We start from the raw sequence: 22,398 nt of genomic DNA, 5'->3' as shown, positions 1-22,398 counted from the left end.
GAGCAGAGGTGAGGTGTACCCTGTGGGCATAGACAGGCACCCAATTGGTGACTTGGATCACCCAGTGGCCCCTGCTACCATAGTAAAACAGAGCAGCCAAGCTATGCAAGCCGCTACGTGGTTTTTCTAGTTTTACTCTGACATGGGATTGGGACGGGACGGGAACTTTATTTGTGGGAGTGAGACGGGGTGGGAGTGAAAATCCTCTCCTGTGTCACCCTTGTGTGTGTGTGTGTGTGTGTGTGTGTGTGTGTGTGTTCGCACTTGGTACAGTATGGTGGTCTTTCCATAAACATCTATCATTTTCGAGTTGTTTCAAGATAAACCCACTTTTCTTCATAATATAACAGTTGAACCAGCCTGCCGGCTCCAGCCTACTCAAGCTGTCCGTCACTGATGAAGATTCCCCAAGGAACGGTCCACCTTTTAAGTTCCGCATTGTGTCTGGCAACGAGGAGAACCTTTTCTCTCTGGACCAGACTGGGGACCTGCGGTCCAATCGTGTGTTCGGGCCCAATTCCACCAGGGAGTTCACTCTGGAGATCCAGGTCAGATGAATGTCCTTGTCTGTTCAGTTTAAACTCAGGCGGCTGTAGCTCAGGAGGTAGAGCGGGTCTTCCAATGATTGTAGGGTCAGTTTTTCGAATCCCGGCTCCTCCTGACGACTTGTCAAAGTGTCCTTTGGCCAGACACTGAACCTCAAATTGCTCCCAATGAGGCGGCTAGTACTTTGCATGGCATCTGCCGCCATTGGTGTGCCTTCATTGTTAAGCACTTTGGATAAAAGCACTATGTACTGTAAGTGCAGTCCATTTACCATTTACCATATGTTGACCGTCCACGAGTTCAAAGTTACCAGGGTCATTGTGACTGAATCGAAGGAACATATAGAAAAGAGCGTCATCACTCATGTTATAACGTCGCACCGGGAGCCGAAATGAAGCTACAGTTCCATATAAGTGTCTCCAATGTCATGTGATGTGTGACGCTTCCTTCTTCCAAGGACAATGCTACAGGAAGTAAGCAAGCACAGCACTAACCTAATAGATGTCTAAAACAAAGACCATGATTAAATTATGTTGCCGTTTCTCGAGTAAAGGATGCTAAGTTTGTTGTTGTTTTTGTTATTGTGGTGTTGTTGTGCTGTGCGGCCCAGGCCAGTGACTCTGGTAAGCCCCGCCTGTCCTCTTCATCCTGGGTGTCTGTGAGAGTGATGGGGAACAGCCAATACAAGCCCACCGCCTACCCGCTGGAGGTCTTCATCGTCATGGAGACAGACGGCTTCCCGGGCGGCCCGATCGGCCGAATCTCCGCCACGGACCGTGATGTCACTGACGTGCTCTCCTTTACCCAGAAGCCCCAGCCCAACAGCTTGTTCCAGATCAACAGACAGGATGGCACTATAGAGGCCCTCGCAGGTCTGGAACCTGGAAGGTAAACGTAAACGCACACACACGCACACGCACACGCACACGCACACGCACACACACACACACACTGAGGCAAGCGACACACACACACACATACAGTACACACACACACACACACTGAGGCAGGCGACACACACAGACATACAGTACACTCACAGACACACATACACACACACACTCACACCCTAAATTACACACTTTACTCGCCAACTTAAAAATTCTTAAGAGAAAAACAATATTGGAGACTTTGAAGTTCAGGTTGAAGATTATCTCTGTGTCATGCTGTGTGTCCTTCTCCCTCAGCTACCAGATGAACACCATGGTCAGCGATGGACGCTTCACCGTCACCGTGGGCGTGCAGGTGCAGGTGGAGCAGGTGACGGACGAGCTCCTGCGCGGCACCGTCACCCTCCGCTTCCCCGCCCTCACCCCGGACGAGCTGCTCGGCCGCCATCTGGGCGAGGTTAGAGGGGCGCTGCGCCGCCTGGCCGGCTGGAACTGGTCACCTGGGCAACAGGACCCGCTGCACGTGCTCAGTGTGCAGATGGTGGCGGGCACTCCTAACGTGGACTTCCTGGTGGCGATCGAGAGGCCGGAGGGGGAGGTGGCGGAGGGCTTCTACTCCTCCCAGGAGGTGGCCCTGAGGCTGGGGGAGGCCAGGGGGCTGCAGGGGGTCCTGGCGGGGGTGGCGGTGGTGGGCCTGGCCTGCTCGGGGGAGCTGGACTGTGGGGACAGGGTGTGTGAACAGAGCGTGATCGTGGAGGCCAGCGGCACTCCGGTCACTTACAACACCGAGAGGGTCAGCCTGGTGGCGCCACGCTTCAGTCGCACGGAGACCTGCATCTGTCCCGGTGAGTGAACGCGCGCACACACACACACACACACACACACACACACACACACACACACACACACACACACACACACACACACACACTAGTGTAGTTAATGAATCAACCTCATCCATCTCCAGTAGTCCGAATGAGCCATAGATAGGCCCTGATCAGCAGATATCAGTCTTTACCATCCCTGGAGTGTTGTGCCATCTGCGTGCCTGCAGGAGAGACCTGTCCCGCCCCTCTGGAGCAGTGTGAAGGCCAGTCCTGCCCGGGGGACATGCAGTGTGTTCGCTCCGGCCCCACAGCGCCCTCTGTCTGTCAGTGTCAGGCCGACAGGCTGGATGAGTGTGCAGGTGAGATGGAATGGATAGGACACTGGGTGTTATCTTAAATGCAATTAAGTCGCTTTGGATGGAAGTATCTGCTAAATGACTGTAATGTAATGTAATGTTATCCACTGTGCATGCCTAAATAGAATGTTCTAACACAGTTTCTTTATCTTAGAATGTTGCTATGTATAGGTATTTTGTTCCTTGTACAAGTGTGTGCTTGTGTGCGTGTGTGCGTGCATGTATGTGTGTGTGTGTGTGTGTGTGTGTGTGCATGTGTGTGTGTGTCTGTGCGTGCGTGTATGTGTCTTTGCAGGTCAGACATCCCTGAATTTTGCTGGTAACAGCTACATCAAGTACAGGGTGACAGAGAGTGGCCAGAATGGCGACATGAGGCTGGGTCTGAGGATACGAACGCTGCAGGCCAGAGGAGTCATCATGTTCACACGAGCCAACCCCTGCACCATGCTCAAGGTACACACACACACTCACACACACACCCACACCCACACACGTACATATACAGGCACAAACACATGCATGCACACGCACACACACGCACATTAAAGGAAAATGCTCGTTTTTGACAACCTGGACCTTATTTACGACATATTATAAGAAGTTTGACTCACCGAGATCACTTTTGTGTTGTTCGGAGGCCTGTAGAAGAAATTTAAAATCCAGCGCGAGCCAGTATATCCATGTAATGGCGGCGGACGGGGCAACGGGAATGCAGTTTCTCAAAATCCATTTTCGGCCACTAAACGGTTGTTTTCATCAATCAGATTGGATGAATCGACAGTTGAGATTCCCCAACGCGAGCCATTGTTGTTTTGGTTTTCAAATACGGGGTCTTTAGCCTCTGTAATATGATCTTTACACGCCTCTCCCCCACTTGCTCCAGCACGCATGCGCACAGGCCAGCGCGCAGACTGGCTATTCTCCGGCTCACATTCTCTGCGCTACGATCGTTGTTGGTGCCGAGAATATTGTCGTCGTCATTCGTCAGCAACAATCCGATCGTAGCGCAGAGAATGTGAGGGAGAATAGCCAGTCTGCGCGCTGGCCTGTGCGCATGCGTGCTGGAGCAAGTGGGGGAGAGGCGTGTAAAGATCATATTACAGAGGCTAAAGACCCCGTATTTGAAAACCAAAACAACAATGGCTCGCGTTGGGGAATCTCAACTGTCGATTCATCCAATCTGATTGATGAAAACAACCGTTTAGTGGCCGAAAATGGATTTTGAGAAACTGCATTCCCGTTGCCCCGTCCGACGCCATTACATGGATATACTGGCTCGCGCTGGATTTAAAATTTCTTCTACAGGCCTCCGAACAACACAAAAGTGATCTCGGTGAGTCAAACCTCTTATAATATGTCGTAAATAAGGTCCAGGTTGTCAAAAACGAGCATTTTCCTTTAACTGCACTGCGTTGTGCTGTGCCTTTCACAGATTGAGGGCGGTCGTCTGTGGTTTCAGCTGGACTGTGACAACACCCTGGGCATCATGGGGATCTCCGGCCGTCCAATCAATGATGGCCTTTGGCACGCTGTGGCCTTGGAGCTGACGCTTAACTACACTCTGCTGTCATTGGACGACAGCTATGTGGAGCGTCGCAGGGCTCCCAGAGCCCCCATACGCCTGTGGCCCCTAGCGCCAGACTCCTCTTTCTTCTTCGGGGCCCAAGTGAGGCCCCCCAATGGTCAGGGGGAGAGGCAGAAGCAGGGGCCAGGGCAGGGGGAGCGGGCGGGGTCGGCGAGGAGCCCCCCGAGGGCCCAGGATGGGTTCCAGGGCTGCCTGAGTTCCCTGGTCCTGAACGGTAACGAGCTGCCTCTCCAGAACAAGAGGAGCCGCTATGCTGAGATAGCCGGCATCAGTGAGGTCAAACTGGGCTGCGTGCTCTACCCCGACCCCTGCGTCAACCAGCCCTGCCTCAACGGCGCCACCTGCAGCAGTCTGCCCTCTGGAGGTTAGTCGAGCTGGTCAGGTTTCTCTCTCCTGTTTCTTTCTTTCATTTAATACCTAAACAATTTAATACGGACAATAGGATACTTGTATTGTAAGTTATGCCACCTTCCATGTACCTAGATCGTTTCATATTTCACAGACATTTTGTATAAAGGTCCTCTGTGTTCCTGTAGGTTTTGGGTGCAGTTGCACTGCAGGCTTCACTGGGAGGCGCTGTGAGGTAGCGCTGACATCATGCATCCCTAACCCCTGTCTGAACGCAGGGGACTGTGAGTCAGTGGGTAGCACCTTCCTCTGTGACTGTCCACCAGGATTCGTCGGATTTGTGTGAGTAGATAGATAGATAGATAGATAGATAGATAGATAGATAAATAGATAGATAGATAGATATACAATTCATCACTCACATTCGTTCATTACTGTTTTATCATCCATTCTGTATCTACAGTAAAAAATGTAGTATAGTAGCATCTCATTGGTTCATGCAGGGAGTCATAGCTTACGCCTCGGCTGCAATCAGCAGACAGACAGCCCGCTAGACAATCAGCATTTCAGTCATTCAAGCATTCATTCTCCAATCACAGCCCATTCTCAGCCCATTCTCTGACAATGCGGTCTTACTTAGTGTAAATGTGTCAAGGGCTGAAAATTAACACCTGCCACCGGCCAAATGCAGTTTCCAATTGGCGACTAGATTTCGGAAGGCTATCTGAAAAAAAAAAAAACTTGGTCGGTCCCCTTGGCAGGTGACTCACCGTGAGCCAAAACGTTAATTTTCACCCCTGAATGTGTTCCTCTCATACTGCTCTCTGCGACACACAGGGTTGCATACTTACCAAGCTTGCCTCCACCACCCCAGCCTCCACCATTCTGGTTCGGAGTCCTGCCGTGGCTCCTAGGTTAAACTGAACTTATACAGTACTTATACGTATACTTGTTGTACAAGATACTTGTTCTCTTGCCCACCTATGTTGAATGCTCTTATTGTCAGTCACTTTAGTATATGTGTCTGCTCCTTGTCTGGACTGTGTTGTACTGTAATGGTCTTCCATGTCTTGCTTTGGCCCGCTCTGTGTCCCCATGGAGGTCTTTGTAGCGTACCTCCTGTTTTGATTCAGCATGCTAATTGGCTAATCCAGGGATTATTTTAAGAGCGGAGCCATCAGCGCCAAGCCTAAACATACAACAGATGTATGTTTTTGAGATAAGCCTCGCATTGGATCAGATTCAAACCCCAGACACTGTTTTGCAAGGGCGCCGTTGAAACCCCCCCAAAACAAGCTAAGCCCAATGACGATTTTGGTTGGTTTCAAGAAATACAGCGTTCTTTCCCCCCTGTCTCAGAATGATAATTGGGTGCAGGCAGACCCTTGTCTTGCACTGGAACAGCTGGTCTGGCTATGCCAGACTACGCCAAGCCTAGTTCACTTTTAACTCTTTCTGAAACCTACATTTCCAATTCACGTCAACATGTATAGCTGTGTAAGGCAGCGTCTTAAAATATCCCTTTAAGGAGAACGGTGTGCATATGTTGCCTCGAGCACAACAGGGCCCTGTGTTTGGTATGCAAGTGTGTGTGTGTGTGTGTGTGTGTGTGTGTGTGTGTGTGTGTGAAAGAGAAAGTAAAAATAAAAAATGTCTGCCTATTTTCTTGTGTAACTCACCTTATCCTCTCACCTTTCCTTCTCACCTCCTCTATCAACTCTCCTCCTCCTGTCTTCCACGCGTTGCTGCACAGATGTGACGAGGACGTGAACGAGTGTGAGTGGGAAGAGTGCGAGAACGCCGGCGTGTGTGTCAACACGTATGGGGCCTTCTACTGTAACTGTTCAGAGGGGTTTGATGGTCGGTTCTGTGGAAAGCAGACCCCTAGTGTCCCTGGAGATACCCAGGTAAATCACACATGCACGCACACGCATGCACACACACACACACACACATACACACATACACACACACAGTTGGAACTGCATGACTCAGCACGACCTCAACCCCCCCAGGCGGAGTCACTGTCCTACCTCGGCCCCGGCGAGGTCATCGGCATCGGGGTCCTGATCTTCGTCATCATCCTCCTCCTCATCCTCTTCGTGGCCATCAGGAAGAAGGTGACCTTCAGCAAAGACCCCGACCCAGTCCGAGGGGAGGTGGGCGTCTCGGCCGTCTCCACGGAGACCAGCTACGTGCTGCACAAGATGGGCCGCCCGAGGGCGGGCGGCATCGAGTTCCAGGCCGTATGCGTCCCAGGGTCGCCGGGGGTCAGCGGCAGCTATGGCGACGGAGGGAGCACAGCCGGACCCCCTCTGGTCACGGTGAGCCCCACCGCACAGTCCCGCCTCACTGGCCTCCCGGGAAACCAGGGCACCACAGGGACCACATCCAGCGAAGGCAGTCAGGTAGTGTGTGCGTGTGTGTGTGTGTGTGTGTGTGTGTGTGTGTGTGTGTTGATTATGGATGTTTGTTATACATTCTTGTTTGTGCGTAGATAATGGTTTCAACAACCATTTTTATCTCCTTGCAGATGAGCAACTTCCTGTCAGACCTACCTCACATCCTGGGAGTGTCTAGTCGGCGAGGCGTGGCCGTGTGCAGCGTGGCGCCCAATCAGTCACCAGCGTCACCCTGTCATTCAGAGCGCAGCCCCTCCCACAAAGTGTCCTGGGGGAGTGAGGGAGAGGGGGAGGAAGAGGGGGAGAGAGGGAGGGATGCGAGAGAGGAAGAATGGGAGCAGAGAGCCTGTGAGATGGAGAGAACACAGAGAGCTAGCAGTCCGCTGGGTAAGGGTCATGACATGTTCTATTAATACATCCATGGTCATGACACACACACACGCACACACACACACACACACACACACACACACACACACACACACACACACACACACACACACACACATACACACACACACACACACACACACACAGTGATCCTCTGAGGTTGCCACTCGCACTCTTCAATATCTTGAAACCTGTGACTGTCCGGAATATCAATGTCTTTGTCAAATGTCCTTCACTAATTTCAAACAAAATATCATACGATAATGTAGTAATTTATTATTTTTCTACAGTATGCATGTAAAACAAAATAATATTGGATTCCTGATAAATAAATCAGATAAACACAGTATTATGAAAAATAACATTTTCTTAGCCTGGATCCTGTGGTATTACATATAAATCATATGCTATCCGAATCACTAGTAAGTAATCTATAGACGGATACACAAATTAAAACAAAATGTGGCCATTAATGGACCATTTCCCTTCCCTTCATCTTTAGAGTCTGGACTTCCAGCCACCCAGAATAAGAATGTACTTGCCTCGTCTCTGATGAGAAGCTCTGTGGGTGCATACTCTTGTTCTTCTTTAATTGTTGTTATTGAGTTTATTTCTTCAATAACTGCATTTATTCTTCAATAACTGTGTTTATTCTTCTAACGTTAACGTTACCACTCGTTGCTTCATTCTAATAGTGGACTCCTGTTGTATTTCTCATCATCATCATCATCTATGGGAACCTATCAGGGACTGTGGGCAGAACAGCAGTTAAAATGCAGTCTCCTGATTGGTGCCCCATTTTCTGGGAAAGCTCAAATTGTTCTGGGAGGCTGGAAGTCCAGACGTATCATAAAAGCGTTTTTATTTTTATTTTTTTTCATGATGACTCTGGCTTCCAGGCTATGTTTATTGTACTGCCCAGTGGCTGAGTGGTTAAGGCCTAGCAGTAGTAATCTGTTGGCCTGTGTTCAAATCCTGGTGAAGATGTTTTTATTTTAAGAATGTTGGTTCTTCGTTACAATGAGGAGTCAAATCAGCTTTATATAGCAAATCAGCTTTATATACATGTAGATAGTAAAGAATATGATCTTGTCTTTCTATCTGATTCTCATTCACCATTTTTGGGTCAATTTTGAAAAATTACATTTTCTTAGCCTGGATCCTGTGGTAAGCTAATAGTATTATATATAAACTGAGGTATGCCTTTAACCATTTCAACAGAGTTACACCAACAAAATGCATTAATGCGCAGAAGCCTGTACTCTCTGAGCACCCTTTCTAGTTCGATAATCTATTCAGATATGTTAAAGTTGAAAATCCAAAATCTATCTGATTTAGCCACACTGATCAGCTACACCCCCAACCCCACACACACACACACATTCTAACTCTCGCTCTCGTGTGTGTGTGTGTGTGTGTGTGTGTGTGTGTGTGTGTGTGTGTGTGCAGTGTCTGACCTGGTGGAGGAAGTCACCTGTTTCTCGGACAGCACCTCAGACGTCCACTCCCTCAGCTCCTTCACCACAGACTCCTTCGACGACAACGGTGAGAGGAACTGCTTTGACATGAACATGAACTGACATGAAGCACACCTTCTATCATGACCTTGAACCTTTCCAGCGAGACAAGTTGGTCCAGCTTTAAAAAGCCCCCAATCTGTTCCACCTCTCGGGTGCATGAATACTAAAGGCAGACATTCCTGCCTTGGTGTTACACCGAGGTGCGTTCAGTCTTACTGTATATGTGATTGTGACCTAGTATGGTGTTCCATGTCTCTAAAACTCAAAAGAGAGGAGAGGTACTGTATAATGGCAACTTGCCAAACAGGTGCATGTTTTTCTCTTAGGGTGGCAAGGGATGGCCATCCAACTTCACTATACAGAGCACAGTACATTAGTATATAACGTGTATGTACTGTAAGTATTCAGACCCCTTACTCAGTACTTTGTTGAAGCACATTTTACAGTGATTCAATTAGTGATTAGTTGATTGGAGTCCATCTGTGGTAGATGCAATTGATTGGACATGATTTGGGAAGGCACACACATGTCTACTGTACATAAAGTAACAATAACCCATAGTTGACAATGTATGTGAGAGCCAAAACCAAACCATGAAGTAGAGGACATTTTCCATAGACCACAAAAATGTCTGCAGCATTGATGGTCCCGAAGAACACAGTAGCCTCCATCATTCTTAAATGGAAGAAGTTTGGAACCACCAGGACCCTACCTAGAGCTGGACGTCTGGCCAAACTGATCAATCAGGGGAGAAGGGCCTTGGTCAGGGAGGTGACCAAGAACCCGATGGTCAGTGTTTCTCTGTGGAGATGGGAGAACCTCCCAGAAGGACAACCATCTCTGCAGCACTCCACCAATCAGGCCTTTATGATAGAGTGGCCAGATGGAAGCCTCTCCTCAGTAAAAGGCACATGGCAGCCCACTTGGCAGCCCGCTAAACGACTGTCGTCTGTCTTTATGAGAAACAAGATTCTCTGGTCTGATGAAACCAAGATTGCACTCTGGCCTTAATGCTAAGCATCACGTCTGAAGGAAACCAGACACCGCTCATCACCTAGCTAATACCATCCTACAGTGAAGCGTGGTGGTAACAGCATCATGCTGTTGAGATGTTTTTCAGCTGCAGGAACTGGGAGACAGGATCAAGGGAAAGATGAACGGAGCAAATTACAGAGAGATCATTGAGGAAAACATGCTCCAGAGCGCTCAGGACCTCAGACTGAGGCGAATGTTTACATTGCAAGAGGACAGTGCCAAGACAACGAAGGAGTGGCTTTAGGACAAGTCTGTGAATGTCTTTCAGTGGCCCAGCCAGAGCCCAGACTTGATCCAGATTGAACATCTTTGGAAAGACCTAAAAATAGCTATGCAGTGATGCTCCCCATCTAACCTGGCAGAGCTTGAGACGATTTGCAGAGAAGAATGGGAGAAAACCTTTTTTCTTCATTTTGTCATTATGGGGTATTGTATCTCAATTGAATTTAATCAATTTTGGAATAAAAACTAAATGTGGAAAAAGTGAAGGGGTGTGAGTACTTTCCGGATCCACTGTATGTAAACATGTTTTTGTGTGTGCGATACCTACAGTATGTGGAGTGACATTTACACCAATGATGTCAGGTGTGTGTGCTATATTTATCCGGTAGTGACATTTACACTAATGATATCAATATGTGTGCGAAGGGGTGCCTGTGTGTGTGTGTGTGTGTGTGTGTGTGTGTGTGTGTGGAGTGGGGGGGGGTTAGGTGCATATACGTGTATCTGTCTGTGTGTGAGTTAGGGTAGTCTGTATTGTATCTTCAAGAGACATCTCTTAAACATCTCATCTCATCTTCAAGAGACATCTCTTCTATTAAAGTGGAAACTCAGTTGTGCACTTTCAAGATATAGAGACAACACACGCATACACACACACACATACACACACACTCCTAGACCCACTCGCAACACTTGCACCTACTCACCAGCCCACACATACACATCCAGACTATATTCCTGCAGTGGACACACATCCACTCCAAAATGTTTTTTTTTACACTTTCTCTACTCTTACACTAGTGGAGCAGATTAGCATAACAATTATGCATTTTATGATAAAAGTATGACATTTGGTACAGTTATAGCCATGGGCATTAAAAAAAGTTCTGGATATTGGGGCATCATACATTTTCAATATGTTGCCCATGGCAAACATTTTCAAAATGGCCGCCGCAACAATTTTCTTATCAGGGATGGATATGATATTGAGGACATAATTAGTTGAATTTATCTAGCATACATAGATCTTGGGAATTGACATTTGGATAACAGTACATTTGTAGATAACTCTGATATGGATGATCTGTGTCAAATCATAAAACATATATGATGGAGAATTTGAATTTGGAACTTAGTCGCACTGAAATTAAAAAAGCATTCTGTCCCATTTTGGTTCACATAATTGGTCATAGTGTTCACCTATTTAACGATGTATGCCAAACAAATTACAAAATTCTACTTTTGTTGTAATCTTATATCAAAGTATATAATTTCTTACTTCCTGGAAAATGGTAGGTCACGTGCAATGACGACAACATGTAGGCCTACCTTAGATTTTAGGCCAATAATCTTACGACATCCACCCGTCAATCAAGGCTATCCTTCTATCGAATCTGTCTAAAGTTCTTAAAACCCGTCCACTTGTCAATGTTCCAATCAAATTCCTCTAAACATGTGTCCTACCCTCATAGCTTGTTTGCGTCGGAAATATATAAAACTACGGAAGTTAGATGATCTCAAACCTCCGTTTCAGTGCGACTTTAAGAATTGTAGACGTTTCCTTCTATTTCACAATTAAATATGACCACTTTGATGATCAAGATGATCATTTTGGCACGCATGACCAGTATACGTACATTTTTTAAATTCCAATAAAATAACATAAATCTCCAAGTCTACAAAATTCATTTTACGAAGTCATGTTTTACAGAAATGTTAATAGAATGTATATCAAAGCACAGCCAGGACACACTGGTGACACCACTGCTGTGAAACTCAGCATGGGGTTCAGTGCCAGCTAAATACACTCTGCTTGCTGTCTGTAGTCAGTATGAATTTAGTGTGTGTTGTGATAGTTTAGTGGTAGTATAGTTTAGTTTCCTAAATGCTATCTAATGTTAACCCCACGTCTAGTGTAGTTTAGATTAGATGTAGTCGTTAGCGGCACCTGAACTGACAGGATGTGCAGCACGGGAGAGCCAATGCCAAGGCTAAAGGAGGGGTGCTGAGACTAGCTCCAAGAAATCAGGAAGATTAGAGGACACATGTCACCATGACCAAACGACAAGTGCCCAGGTCTCTTTCATCAATGATGTCCATGCAATGGATCTCCTTGGAAACTCCTTTGAAGAGGAAAGCAAGGACCTGATTGCACCCCACTCAAAATAAATTGCTGGGCCTTCAGCTGATGAAAAGGTGAAGCAGACAAGAGAGCACCAATTTGAAGGGACAACCCGACATTCGCTCTTCTACTGTAGGTGCACTGGCTTACAGCCAACGCACAAAAACAAGCAGCAATAGGTTTCTCTCAAACAAGACATGGAGCTCTTTTAAAGGTTTTACATTGCTTTCCACACCAGGGATGGAAGCCTTCATGAGTCATTTTGACAAGAGAAACAGCCATGTCCCCCAGCACTGTCTGGCTGCTGTATTCCTAGTGCATACTCCTGACAGTCCCAAGGTTACCTGCACTATGATGGAGAGTTTGAATTTGGAACTTTAGAATTGCAGAGACGCCTCCTTCTATTTCACAATTAAAGCTGTATGAGAACTTTTTTATAGTTCAATATTCACCTTTACTTGCTATTAGTTTATGAATTGGCCTTAGTAAGACCCCAAAATCGTTTTCGTGACATGAGACTGAATGAGACCCTGTGAATTCATTATTTTAGAATTTCGGTGTACTAGCTAGTACACTGGCGGGAAATCTTGTAGTGGAAGCGGAAGTGACGCGTTTTGCTTGTCACAATATCAGGAAGACAACAAACACTTCGCCCCGCGAATTTATCTACATGCACATAAAAGAAGACTGGTATTTACTTGCATTGAAGCCATCCTTCCAGAAAGTCCATTGAAGTAGCTACAATCTTCCAATCCAGTCTACTCCAAGCACATTTGTTATCATATTTCTTCCTATCATTACAGCGAGTGGGTGGGGAATTGTGGGAAGTGTGGTTCTTAAAACATATTGCCGATTTTATCACGACCAGAGGGGCCGCCAAAGTGCCGTTAAAGATTACCACCATTTTTATAATTTTGGCTTGCATGACCAGTATACTGTACGTACATTTTTAAAATTCCAATAAAATAACATAAATCTCAGCAAAATTAATTTTAAGAAGTCATGTTTTAGAGAGATGTTAATATAATGAATATCGAAGAAGAGTGATCTTCTTTCGTGCCTGGAACATGTTGATAGTGCATACTCAGACAGTCCCAAGGTTACCTGCGTTATATGGGGCAGCCATCATCCAGATGCTGAAACCAACTCCTGTAAAGACCTTCAATGAGTATGCCTGTGAGATCTTCATTCCATACCTGAACAGAAAACTTGAAAGTGTGTCCAGGCTTGATTTGGTGTGGAACCGCTACTTGTCTGAAAGCTGGTACAAGAGCAAAGTGTGGGAAAGGGGTGCAGAGACGGGTGGTAGGTACTGCAGCCATTCCCAGGAACTGCCAAAACGTTCTCAGAGTTGACAGCAATAAGGCAGAGTTGTTCACCTTACTCTCAGATTCTCTGCTCAGAGGGTTTGTGCAGGAAGACAAACAGCTTGTTGTCACAGATGATGTGGGAGTCCTGAGTAAGACACCACTTCCAGATCTGTGTTCAATTGCTCCATTTTCACACGAGTAAGCTGATAGTCCTATGTTATTACATGCAGCAAGAGATGGCCATCAGAAAATAATGGTACCAACTGTAGATACTGATGTTATCGTGCTGGCTGTGGCAGTAGCTCAGGTTCTACAGCCAGAAGATCAACTTTGCTTGGCATTTGGAACAGGAAAGAGTTTTAGATACAGTACAGTACCTAGCAGCCCATGAAACTGCAGCAGGGCTAGAGCCTGAGAAGGCACGTGCACTTTCAGTGTTCCATGAGTTGATGGGCTGTGACACTGTATCAAGCTCTGCTGGCCACGGGAAGGAGACTGCGTGGGCTGTATGGACTGTCTTTCCTGAGCTTACACATGCCCTGTTGAAACTGTCTTCTACCCTGGATGACATAGCACAGGAGGTACAGTAATGGCCACGATTGAGGTTTATTATCCTGCTCTATGACCGAACCAGCACATGCACAGAAATAGACAACGCAAGGAGAAAGATGTTTGCAAAGAGGCACAATGTGCAGTCAATCCCTCCAACCAAAGCTGCCTTAGAGTAGCATGTTAAAAACCTCTCAAATTTCGATAAAACGTTTTTACGCCGTCATGAGGTGGTTTTTCAGAAGTTTCGATATAGAAGTATATCGCAAAAGTGTAATGAAAACACTTTTTTCGAATTTAGGCAGGAGAAGAAGAGGTAGGGGTCACGTGATTTGCTCGCTTAAAAAAATGACGCGATATGCCTCCGGAGCAAGTGGAAGACCCTAACGATAAGCAACGATACTTAGCTGAGAAACGCGCGCTGTTTAAGAGCGGAGCCGAGGAGAAAGCTAAAATAAAGTTCAAATATTACAACGGTTTGTTTACTTAATACATCCATGGTTTACTTCCTGGTTGCGTTTTGCGTGAATTGTGTGGCGTCGCGAGGCTAGACTACGAGAATTACGGCTCTTGCGCAAAACACCTTTCAATGGAAACACCTGCAAGTCGCAATTGTACTTTGTTGAAACTGTAGAAATATCGCTTTTATTTTGCGAAAAAGTGTAATGTAAACGCAGCTACTGTCTTTCTTACAATTTTTTTCCTACACTTTCTTTCTTTCACCCAGCCTCGATAGTGACAGTTATACGGCTAGTCAACAATGCTGTGGACTCTATTGAAAGTGAAGGTATTCACTAATTATTATTCTAGTGACATGGTAACCTCCTCTCCTCTTCTCTAATTGTCTGCCCTCTCTTCTTCACTCCCCTCCACCCCTGTCCTGTCCTCTCCCTCTTCTTGTCTCCTCTTTTCTGCCCCCTTCCTCTCTCTTCTCTCCTCTCTTCACCTCTTCTCCTCTCTTTTTAGCCCCCCTCTCCTCCCCCCCCCCCCTCCTCTCCTCTTCTGTTCTCTTTGGTCTTGTTGTGTTATTGATGTTTCTGAACTAGTGGCTGCATGTGCGGCTCAAATTACTGTTGTTTCAAGAATGTTCCCATAAGCTGCATCCTCTGGGCAGCCTGACAAACACTGGCTAGCTAAGACTGGCAACCAGGAACACACAGACACACGCCAGCTCATCTGTGTACCAGTCTTCCAGTCCACCTGTCTGACTGCTCATCTTAATGGAACGATGAAAACCATTATACCCAGACTGAGTTTAGATACCCAGATTATCAACAGTGGGACACTTCACCGATTAGCATTAAGCCTTGTATCATTCCAAAATGTGCAGTATGTTACAATTAATGTGGTTTTCCTTCCCTCATTGTTTCCCGGGGCTATTTTTCTCACTTTCAAAAAAACAAAAAACTATAAATGATGTCAAATGACGAGATATGGTCCTTCTTGCTCAGAACTACAATTTCTAGCTCCACATTTTTCTGTACCTGCTCACACCTAAAATGTGGGGCGGCACCCATGCTCCTGCAAGAAAGCAGACAGGATCCGCATATGACCATGGTCATGGTCAACTGTGACGGGGGCTACAGGGCTATAGTGAACCTGCCAAGGCAAAGCCACAAGAAACTATTGTTGATGATGAGTTCACACTCTCTCTCACTCTCTCTCTCTCTCCCTCCCTCAGTCTCAGAGACGGAGGGCAGACAGATTGACAGCAGGCCAGGTGAGAGAGCGATGTTCCTGACTCTCCCCTACAGTAACTCCCACACTCCTCCTCTGGATCCCGAAAAGACCATGCATCCCAACTTCCATTTCACAAACATAATTATTTCACTTCCCTTTTTGCAGTCCCTCTTGATCTCCGATGCTGAAGAGATTTTCTTCTCTTCATTTCCTTATTTCCTTTCCTCTTATTGCCTCCCGTCTCGTCTTTCAGATGTGTTCCTGTCATTGCATCATACACTTTTACCACCTTTAACTGTTGTTTGTTTGATATTTTCTCACCATTAAAGGCTCCTTCTCCTTCTTCCCCTCATCTACTTGTGTGTACCTTCCATTTGCAGCCAGCCGCCATCTTGGACGCCAGGATGAGATCTGTGTGGAGGTCGTCAAAGAGTATTGTGTGGATTGTAAGAACACCGATTTGTTCTGCCACAGTCTGAGAATACAATCAGCAGGGTTCATGGGAGATTAAGATTTATCAAGGGCGTGGGACCTCAATCTGCTTTTGAATATCTGAGATTCTAACCCCACTTACACCTAGCATCCCACTTCTGTGACCTTCCACCCTTTTATTGCTGCTCTGCTGTGCCCTGGGGTCTCAAGCCAGCACGCTCTATCTTCTATACAGAAATGATAAGTACAGTGTGTTACAGCACAGTACAGAACACACCTGTAGCTCTTAGGTACGGTGGCCATTTCAGGACATCAGATTTTAGGTCAGATATCAGCTAGATATTTGTCCGATATCACCTAGATAGTTGTCAGATATAAGCTAGATTTGGTGATATGTGACAAAATGTGATATCTGACAAATATCTGCCTGAGGATGTCCTAAGATGGCCACCGTACTTAGGAGCGTGTGCATACATTGTAGGGATGCACATCCCAACACCATACTGGAGCCCTGTGTGGTATAGTATCAGTGTGATATTAGATAAAACCTTGCAGTAATGGTAGTGAAGGCTGCCTGTGCCGTACACTAATCTCATCATGCTAAGAATGTGTTTAGGCCTAGAGTTAGGGGCTTTGAGGTGATTCATATAACTGATATAGATCTCTAATTATTCTAGAGGGATTATCACACTTCCTGCTGTGAGAGACAGAGTGGTGGCTCTCACAAGGACATGCAACCATTATATCTCTGGCAGCCCCCTAATCTTTAACAACACAAGCCCCTGTGTGAAGCCAATGCCAGTGTTGAAAGCTACTTCTTCCATGTTAGGTCATTATTGTTTTGGCATAAAGAGCATGCAGTGCCAGATTTGATCCAGTGACAGTCCAGCAACCTGTAGTCTTTTCCTTCCCTGTGGAAGTATCCCCCATCTCAATAAAAGACCAAGGCTGTTTCTAACTGTTCTTCTCCTCCCTCTCCTCTCATCTCCTCCTTGTCCAGCCTACCACTGGGAGTCCCCCGACTTACCGTCTCCGTCGCGACTGGCTCCTCTCCGTCGCGGGGAAGAGACCCTCTCCGTCGGACGGGGGGGCAGCGCGCACTCCCTTCATCCGGACAGAGTGACTGGCTATGGCCGGCAGAGGGGGGGCCACAGGGCTGAGAGGGCGCCGTTGGAGCAGGGGGAGAGGAGTCCCGGTGGAGAGAGAGGGTTCAGGACTGTGAGGAGCAGGTATGGGGGAGAGAGAGGTCGAGGGTACAGGGGCCAGAGAGGGCAGATGGACAGGGAAGGGCACGGTGCTCGCAGAGACATCCCGCCCCCGAGCGGCCGTGTCGGTCGTCGTGACGGGGAGAGTTCCTCGCCGATCTACGAGGAGTACCTCCAACCCCACCGGGACCAGGACCCAGAGAGCCATTATGACACTCTGCCCCCAGCCCGCCCTGCCTGTGGGGACAACCCCTCCTCCAGCCCCCCGGGTCTCCACCTGCACCCGGCCCAGCTCCTGGCTCCACTGAGGGCCTGGGGGAGCCAGGCGGCGGGGCGGGGACCACTGGATGATGACCAGAGGGTCCCGGGGTCCGGGCTGGGCTCCGGGTCGGGATCCAGGGACGAGCTGGAGAGACTGCTGAACCTGGTGTCTCTGAGGGCCAGGCGGGCCGCACGCATTCACGCAGCCTCCATGGGCTCCGGACACACCATGTACTGAGCATACTTCCTGAGAGCACACACATCACACAGACGCACGCACGCACATACACACACACACACACACACACACATCCAGAGGACTTATAGGATAAACATCAGTGCCATCTGATATCATATAGCCTGCACTTATCACAGATAGTATTATAGATGCATACAGCATTCAGCAACTGGAAGGTGAGGCTACAGTTATTTTAACTGGGAGAGGCTGTGTATACCTCCACAACACTGCAGTATTATTCTGGGTTCAGTTACAATAGCTGAGACTATTTTACGCAGAAAAATACAACTGCTTTATGTTTTGGGACAACCATTTTATAGTTTCTTAACTGCCTATTTGGAACTATGCTATTTTGATGCAGTGATCAAAACAACAATTTCAACATGTTTAGTCTTATGGAAAGGCTCACGATGAGAGAGATAAAAGCTTGTTTTATGTCACATTACTCACGTATGAAGCTGTAACTCCAGTCATGCCACCATTAAGGTCTTTGTAGATACTGTATATCTTAGATAAATCCAATATATGGCCATAGCCAGCTATATTACCTGTAATAGATGATTTATTTAAAGGTGAATTAGTCAACATCAACATGAACAATTATTCATGCATAGCGCACATGTCCTAATAATTCATGTACAATATAGCGCACATGTCCTAAAAAGGTTACTACTGTATATATTGACAAAATGCATTTATCCAACTTCTTTTAGTTTGTACAGTGAGTCTTCTGCATGTATTTGCTAAGACTGAGAGCACAGGAAAGCATAGGGTTTGGTCCCAGAACGTCACATGTGAATCTATGTGAGTGAAGTCTAGGTCTTATCTCTGAGATCAGTCCAGTATTGGAATAGGATTTACCTTCGTTCTGTCCCAGAGGGCAAGCATGTGATGAAGGACAGTAGTCTGTAATATCAGTACATCATGCTGTCAGTCGAATGAGCATCAAGAGCTACTGTGTTGGTGATCTTATAGGCTCAGTTTTCCAGTTCAGTTCAATTCATTTTTTTGCCTTGTTTTTCACTTAAATCCATAAAATGTGATGGATGATCCACTGCTTGTTTCCCCCTCAGGGCTTGTATGTTTTCCTCTATGTCTGTATCATTCATTTTAGTTAAAATACATTCCTAAATACATTCCCATGGCAGGCGTACACATCATGTGGTTGTTTATTTCTCTTGCCTGTGAGCCCGTCAAGAGTTGACAGACACACACACACACACACACACACACACACGTGTACACACACACAGACACACACAATACAAACATACATACAAGCCTCAACATGCACTGACATTTTCCTCCAACAGTCTTTGATAGATTACAAACACAATACACTCTCTCTCAAACATGTATTTCTGTCTCAGATATGTGCTTCAGATATCAAAGTAAAATAATGTGACCCTGGCCTTATGAAGGCCGCTGTATATTTCAGTCTATGCCCTGGGTCAAAACATAGGTCAAATATTTGAGAATACTCAAGTTGAACCTAAGCCATCAATAGTGGTCCCCTTGGTCACATTTAGCAGAGTTACATCACTGTAGATTCAGGATCAAGATTTCTTTATTTGTCACACGTAACATACGTGTACAGCCACAGTGAAATGTTACTGCCGACTCTAAGATTATACTCAACGATTGTCCAATACTCCAATATTCTGAGTATAAGGAATTTGCCTGTTATATGTGTGTATGAACAGTATGTGTGTGTACTGTATGTGCAGAGAGAGAGAGAGACAGAGGAAGAGAGAGAGAGAGACTCATACAGTACCTCTGCCTCCTGCTGTTCCTCAGATTATTAAAGGCGTATACCTAGCTGGCTGATTGTGTTCGTCTTTCCTGCCTTATCTTGATGTGTTTTGACAGATAAGAGAATGTATTATTTGAATGTAGGACCATGTTTTTGTGGTTTCATCATGTTTGTGGCGCATACCTACAGGTGATCAAGCATGAACATGCAGTATTACTGAAATTAATGCATTGATGTGTGTGCAAGGTGAGACCATATACATTTTGTCCTGGTCGTCATTCCCCTGCCTGAGTGTGCCTGCTACCTTGTCCATAGATGGATACAGCAAAGCAAATTATTTATGAGAAATTGTGTGTGTACAAGTGCATACATCACAGGGTGAGTCTAACTATTGGTTAGGTTCAGCTGTTGCCCATAGCAATTGGCAGAGTAGGATGGGGGGTACGCTGATTCCCCCTTTAGACGCCCTGCGTTATATCTGTGTTAGTGAGTTTGCTGTCCAACTGATCATGTTTGTTGACGCCAAGAGAGAGATTAGAGAGGTTGTCCTGTATGTGTCCTGTCGGTGTGTGCCTGCTGGTTATACTGAGGAGAGCAGAGGCTATATTCCCAGATGGTGATCTCCCGGGACAGGGACTATACACCAGCTCCCTCGCAAAGAAGGCACAGCAGAGGATGTACTTCCTGAGGCAGCTGAAGAAATTCAGACTACCCCCAAAAAATGATGGTACTCTTCTCCACCTCCATCATCGAGTCCATCCTCACCCCCTCCATCACCATCTGGTACACCGCTGCTACAGCCAATGACAGGGCCAAACTGCAGCTCGTCATCCAATCCGCCAAGAAGGTGATTGGCTGTAACCTGCCCTCCCTCCTGGTCCTGCACAACATCAGGACCCTGAAGCGGGCCACGAAGATTGCGGCCGACCCCTCCGACCCCGGCCATAATGCCTTCGTGCCACTCCCCTCATGCAGGAGGCTGCGGTCCATCAGAACCATGTCTGCACGCCACTGAGGTAGCTTCTTCCCCACGGCCATCAGCCTCATCAACAAGGCTCGTGACCCCCTCTGACCCCGCACCCCCCCCCCCTCCCCCCGCACCATGGACCCCGCCACCGTTGAGAGACACTTAAATATGACCACTGAATGTACTGTATAGAATGCACCGCACTCACATACAGTATCACACCAAACACACATATACACATACTGTACACACATTCACATGCACTCTGCTGACTCACTGCACTACTTTTTGTATATTTCTGTCAGATAATTGATAACTATATATATGTCAGATAATTTTATGTTTCTTAGCTTATCCTTTTCTGCACTAGCATTTTGTACCTGCTCTTTGCACTGTCCTGTCTTGTCCCTGCACCCTGTCCACTGTTGTCTCCATGTTATGCACTGAGGCCAAAAGCAAATTCCTACTATAGATACTATTTTATATGATAGATAGATAGATAGATAGATAGATAGATAGATAGATAGATAGATAGATAGATAGATAGATAGATAGATAGATAGATAGATAGATAGATAGATAGATAGATAGATAGCAAGCATACTTTAATAATCCCTTATGGGGAAGTTTTCTTGTTGTAGCTCATGAACAACCAGACACACAACACAATAAAAACAGTTTAAAAAATAAGGCATACACAAGGGTATTAAAGGCACAATCAACACCTCCAAAAAGTGCAGTAGGATACAATGAAACCAGATCTAAATTGTCAATTCATTCTAAAATTTCAATCTAAAGTGTCAGTTAAGTCCATGGCATGGCATCCCACCAGTCGAAGGATGCATTAAAAAGTCTGATGGCAGCAGGCAGGAAGGAACTGTGGAGGTGTTCAGTGTAGCACTGTGGCAGAATCAGTAATTTATTTACTTGCTGTAAATAAATTACTTGCTGTAAATAAATTACTGGCAGCAGATGCTGTTTGTAATCAAAGGGTAATAAAATCTGCTACTTTTGTATTTAATTCCTTAACTCTATAAATCCCCACAAATGAATCAATCAAAATACAAATTGAAAATTAAAGCTTTGATCACGTGTTAGCGTCATCACATGATCTTTATGTCACTTGATTGAGTCAAGACCTCCTCCTTCAGACTGAGATTGATAAATTAGACTATTGATAAAGGTTATCCGTTTCCCTGTACAGAAAATGTTGGTGCCCCATATACGAGTTGATTTAATGTATTAAATACATATTCCTTCATATTTGTGATAACCGCGAGGTAATCATGAATTATCCCTAGTCATAGTCATATTTCCATAGTTCGAACCCTTAGACTGCTACAACTGAAAGCAGTGAATCCTTATGTTTCCTTTAAAACCTTTATTTATACTCGTGAAGGTTTTCCTCATTTACAGTGATGACGAGTTTACACAGAGACAGAAATCAACAAAACAAATGCAATGTACAATAATAATAATTACCAACAGACGAGATGTAAAGTGGAAGTTTACCAATAATGGTTTTAAAAATAAATAGATACCACTGATAGTTACGCATTAGAGAAAGAGATGTCATAAATCCACTGTAAATTAACAGAATTATTATTATTTATTTATTTTTAAGTTTACACAAATTATGATTTGGTGACGGTGTTGCTCCCCTTTGGGGCTGGGAATTCAAGCCAATCTGAAGGGTAAAGACATCAGACATACGTAGCAGAAAAGGAAAGGCTAAAGGAAAGGATTTTAAAAGAAATTGG

At 46.0% G+C, this 22,398-nt stretch overlaps 1 protein-coding gene across 1 annotated transcript in view; it reads left to right on the top strand.

Annotated features, from left to right (window-relative positions):
• Window positions 1-17,918, top strand: part of fat3b (FAT atypical cadherin 3b) — a gene marked incomplete at both ends in the record, with an annotated part of 59,415 nt that extends 41,497 nt beyond the window's left edge. The window contains 15 exons of the mRNA XM_084450216.1: window positions 351-548; window positions 1,157-1,434; window positions 1,734-2,281; window positions 2,491-2,622; window positions 2,915-3,072; window positions 4,052-4,568; window positions 4,741-4,894; window positions 6,306-6,459; window positions 6,568-6,960; window positions 7,086-7,341; window positions 8,794-8,889; window positions 14,830-14,889; window positions 15,784-15,822; window positions 16,163-16,228; window positions 17,215-17,918. Of these exons, the coding sequence (XP_084306342.1) occupies window positions 351-548; window positions 1,157-1,434; window positions 1,734-2,281; window positions 2,491-2,622; window positions 2,915-3,072; window positions 4,052-4,568; window positions 4,741-4,894; window positions 6,306-6,459; window positions 6,568-6,960; window positions 7,086-7,341; window positions 8,794-8,889; window positions 14,830-14,889; window positions 15,784-15,822; window positions 16,163-16,228; window positions 17,215-17,918 (3,753 nt within the window). The remainder of the gene's footprint in view (window positions 1-350; window positions 549-1,156; window positions 1,435-1,733; window positions 2,282-2,490; window positions 2,623-2,914; window positions 3,073-4,051; window positions 4,569-4,740; window positions 4,895-6,305; window positions 6,460-6,567; window positions 6,961-7,085; window positions 7,342-8,793; window positions 8,890-14,829; window positions 14,890-15,783; window positions 15,823-16,162; window positions 16,229-17,214) is intronic.
• Window positions 17,919-22,398: the final 4,480 nt, after the last annotated feature.

This window comes from Borostomias antarcticus (genome assembly GCF_949987555.1).
Source record: "Borostomias antarcticus genome assembly, chromosome: 15".
In the NCBI taxonomy this organism is placed as follows: domain Eukaryota; kingdom Metazoa; phylum Chordata; class Actinopteri; order Stomiiformes; family Stomiidae; genus Borostomias; species Borostomias antarcticus.
Note: the sequence above shows the minus strand (reverse complement) of the source record. Positions and strands in the feature narration are given on the sequence as shown.